The following is a 4,394-nucleotide window of genomic DNA, read 5'->3' as shown; positions in this document are numbered from 1 at the left end:
TAGAGTCCCAATTACATAGGAGTCCTATTGGGTCAGTAATAACAATCGTGAGCTGCAAGGAGAATCTATCCCGAGGACTACTCTTGCTCGAGGACAGGATCATGTAAATGTGGATACAGCAACGTTGTAAGTATTCGAGCATTATATCCTGCGGAGGGTTAATGCTCGAGCAAAACAGATGTGGAATCGCAAGGGTTTATGAGAAAAGTCCTCGGGATAAAATGTTCGGGCATAACCAAAACTTGCCATATCAATCGTCAAACTAGATTCAACCTATTTTACACATTTAAGATCTCGTTTCATGGAATTTTTACTTTTTGTAGAATAATTTTATGAGAAAATTATCAAATGTCAAATTTCTCTAAAAATTCTTCTAGTAGACAAATTACCTTTTTCCTAAAAATATTCAAAAATGATTTCTTACTCTCAAAATTTTATTTTGACTTTTCAAAAGTCTTAGCCATTGTTTGCTATTGATTAAAATTTAGTTAAAGTCAATAATTAATTTTAATATCACATTTTATAGGTTTTATAATTCTTCAACTATATATTTAATCAATTTTTATTAAATTTTGTTAAAAATCTAATTTTAATTTCCTCTAGACACTGAGAACGACTAGTGGCAGATAAAGGAAGTCTACATCCAATTATGTATGGGTACGAAAATTGGGAGTCTGAAATCCAACGAGCGGACAAATATACACAGAAAGTCCAAGGTTAGCAGAGACATACGTTACAGACAGTGACCCAGACACGCCACTGTCATAACCAATATTCCAATATCAGCGGCGCCCAATTGGGCCCACATCCAATCACCTTTACATTTCGCATAAATATTCTCTTATATCGTTCAGCTCTTTATAGTTTATTCTGATATGCTTTGTCAATCGGATTACTCGATCATCAATCTTCTCTTCAAGAAACCATTACTAAAGTATTTTCCACGACTAGGGTCTGTTTGGCAACCAAAAAGGGTCCCTATTTTGCCAAGATTCTTCTCTATTATACTTTTAAGAAGTTTCGAGAAGTAAAAAAGAGTTGAAGAGAGATTTTGAAGCGAAGGATTTGTGTTAATTTGTGAATATGTGGTAGAATTACAAGTGAAATTTCGTAGGAAGTGAGGTGGGCTGTTTGGAAATATTATGAATTTTTTCACCACGTTTTGTTGCGTCAAGGGTTCGGATCGGTAAGTGCTTCATTTTTTCCATTTGGTCAATGCTTATTTTCTTGTTTTTTGAAATTCTTGAAATTACCTAACCTTCTTGCTTAATTCTGCTTTATTTGATGTGCATTAGTAGCATTTTTGTGGGATTATCAAGGCAAAATTCACTGTTTGATTGACGAGTAATGCTTTTTTAGTGTTTTTCTATTTTACTTGGGCTGGGTAAACATTTAGAAGAGCAATCAAGATAGTTTAATGTGTTTGGTTGTGCTTAAAATTAGCTTAAAAGCTACCTTCTTTTGAAACTATGTATAGTTTTCATTCTTAAACTTTTACTATTTGGCTACTTGAATTTTATAGGAAAGATTAATTTGTGAGGTTTTTTTATTTCATAGGTGTATGGGGGTTAATTCTATTGTTGGAAATGTAGTTAAATATTATGTACTTGTGAATTTGTACAGGAAAAAACAAGGGAAGAAGGAGCTTACATGGAGGGTTTTTTCTCTGAAGGAATTGCAATTGGCCACAAACAATTTTAACTACGACAACAAGCTCGGAGAAGGTGGATTTGGCAGTGTTTATTGGGGTCAGCTTTGGGATGGTTCTCAAGTAATTTACATCGATTATCATTCGATTCGTTTAAACTTCAAAGCATGTATGTTTGGTACATTGGATTGACTAGTATGAAAAATACTAATGGTAACGAAGCTAAATACTTGTCCTCGTCACATGCAATACTGTTCTCTGTTTAGTTGCAGACATTGCATTTTTTGTTGAATTTTCTTGTTGCTATGTTAGAATAGTTTTGCCTTTACACACTTAAGCATCCATCAAGTAAAATATATAAGAAAAATAATTGGTTAAATGGTTTAATAATCATTTAGCAAACGAAGACATATTAGGCGGAAATATCATTTGGGATATTTGGTAAAGTTAATGCACCATTAGTTTCAATTGTTGTTACTTTGCTATATGTTGACTTTCATCGAGAAACTTTTACCAGTGAAATCATGGTTATGTTTAACTGGGTAACATACTTGAGCATGCTTGCTAAGCCTAAAATTTACTTCTAGGTAAAACTTTTTTATTCTTACACATGTTTGAGCTTTATTAAAAGTTAATTTTCCTTTCTTTTTTTGGATTTTTTAGTATAAAGCTTACTTTATAAAAGTCTCTGCTCTCTTTTTGAGAAAGTACTTTTGTTAGAACTTAGCCAAACATGCTCATGGATTCAATGTGTGGTTGTCCTGTTCCAGTGAATATGAATACTGATGATGTGTATTTCATCAGGTTTTTTAAGATAATTAAAACCGAGTTTTTGGTGCATGAATGGCCTTTGAGCTTTGTTTATCTAGTTTCTCAGCCTTTAGAAATTACGTATACATGAAAGAAGATAAAGAATTCAAAAAAAATTTGTTGCCTTCTTTCCCCCTTGTTTATCAGGACTTCACCAAGTAAATGCGACTACCCAACTTGCATTTTCATTTAGCCCCCATTTGGCCTCCATTATTTCCCATTATAATTTCTCTATCTTACTTTCAATCACACAATTTTTCATAAAATAATATTACACGTAAACCAAAATCTTTTCCTTCCTTTTCAACTACACATTCTCCAAAAAAATGCTATTCCAAAAATTATAATACCAAATAATGGGGGTCAAACAGGATGTTAATTTATTGCAGAAATTGGATTCTAAGAAAACCATGAGGCATTATATTTCATTGTCTGGATATCAGTCTCACAATGTTGTTTCTACCACTTGAGCAAGATGTAGTGTGGATTGATTGATGGATTGAAGGGTGTAAGAAAGAGTAATAAATATGTTCATATTAGGATGTTTTATTAGTGAAGCCTAGAAGACCATAATCTGTCTGTATTAAAGCTTTTGTTAGAAGAAAAACAAAATGGATACACTTACTTAGAATTGAACAATGGAACTTTATTGTAGTCAAAACTTAGTGGGCTACAAGCACTTGGGACTTTTGCAGAACTTTTGAAATGTAATCAAGTGTGCACATACTGGGATAGTTTGCTCAATAGCTTTATTTTGGTGGTAGTTAAAGGTTTTACAAGATCAGCAACTAATTGCCACGTTATTGAGAATGAACCAATATTGAGAATGAACCAATGGAAATTAGCTATGGTTGTGTATTAAAATAACTTGACGGCGAAGCGAAAGCATTTTCTGACTTAATAAAACATGTAGATTAAGCCTTAATTGGCAAACCCAGGTTTCACATAGCAGTGCTCTTAATTGATTTAAGTGCAGTTATGTAATTCTAGATGGGCATGACATCCAAGGCCCAAGCAGATGATTTTATCAGTTGTCGTAGATTATATGCCAATATAGGAATAGTATGAGCTAAAGGAGTTGATTTTAACTTGTTCGTTTTCTTCCGTGCTGTGATCGAGTCCTTTTGGTAGAGCATATCTGTCCCTCAAAAATGATTCTATGAAGAGTTGGATATTAGAAAACAAAATCATTCTCTTGTGATTGGAGAAGCTAATATTGGTCCAGGTGGTTAGTTTGTGGACTTGTTTGTTGGTTCGTCCGTCTTTCACTATTTGGGAGTTCTCTCTAGGAAATGGAGTTAAAGTTCTGTGAGATTGTGAAGTTAAAGGTTTCATTTTTGACTAGCTGAGTTCAGATAATCCAGTTGTTCTTGCAAGGTTATGTTGATGATACTGTTCCTTGCCAAGAAAATGTATTTTCATCACGGGGCACCTGACCTTGAATGAGTGGATCAAGTGAGGGTTATTTTGTAATTTCCTGATTGGCATCAATGGAGTCAAATCGCTAATTCTTTTATCAGTTTCTCAAGGTGATTGGCTGCTTCTTTCATTTCTGGAACTATGAACTTGTTAGTGATTAAGCCGTTCTTTCATCACCTCTGTGAGATACTTAAAGTACCAAATCAAGTTTGTTTAAATATTCACATTTAGAGCGTTTCATCGATCATTACTTTACTTGCACATCTCATTCTCATGACTCTGCCTTTTAAAGATGTAACCAAACATTCTTTAGTTACCTTTACCCTGTTTGGCCCCCAATTTTCAAAACTCATATTTCTCCAAATTCATTTTCAATCATACATTTTATGGTAGGGCCGGATCTAGGAGCACCCAAAAAAAACATTACTTTAAAAAATTTTCAGTTAAAAATTTGAATGGGCCATTCATCCCCCCCCCCCCCCCCCCCCCCCCCCCCACACAAAAAAAAAAAACAAAA

General features: G+C 33.9%; 1 protein-coding gene across 1 annotated transcript in view; it reads left to right on the top strand.

Moving 5' to 3' along the window:
• Positions 1–758: 758 nt before the first annotated feature.
• LOC111365312 (PTI1-like tyrosine-protein kinase At3g15890) overlaps positions 759–4,394 on the top strand; it is a 5,278-nt gene continuing 1,642 nt past the window's right edge. Inside the window, exons 1-2 of the mRNA XM_022985759.1 lie at positions 759–1,186; positions 1,624–1,771. Coding sequence (XP_022841527.1) covers positions 1,143–1,186; positions 1,624–1,771 — 192 coding nt within the window. The 5' untranslated portion in view covers positions 759–1,142. The remainder of the gene's footprint in view (positions 1,187–1,623; positions 1,772–4,394) is intronic.

Source organism: Olea europaea, chromosome 17 (genome assembly GCF_002742605.1).
Source record: "Olea europaea var. sylvestris chromosome 17, O_europaea_v1, whole genome shotgun sequence".
Lineage (NCBI taxonomy): Eukaryota > Viridiplantae > Streptophyta > Magnoliopsida > Lamiales > Oleaceae > Olea > Olea europaea.
Note: the sequence above shows the minus strand (reverse complement) of the source record. Positions and strands in the feature narration are given on the sequence as shown.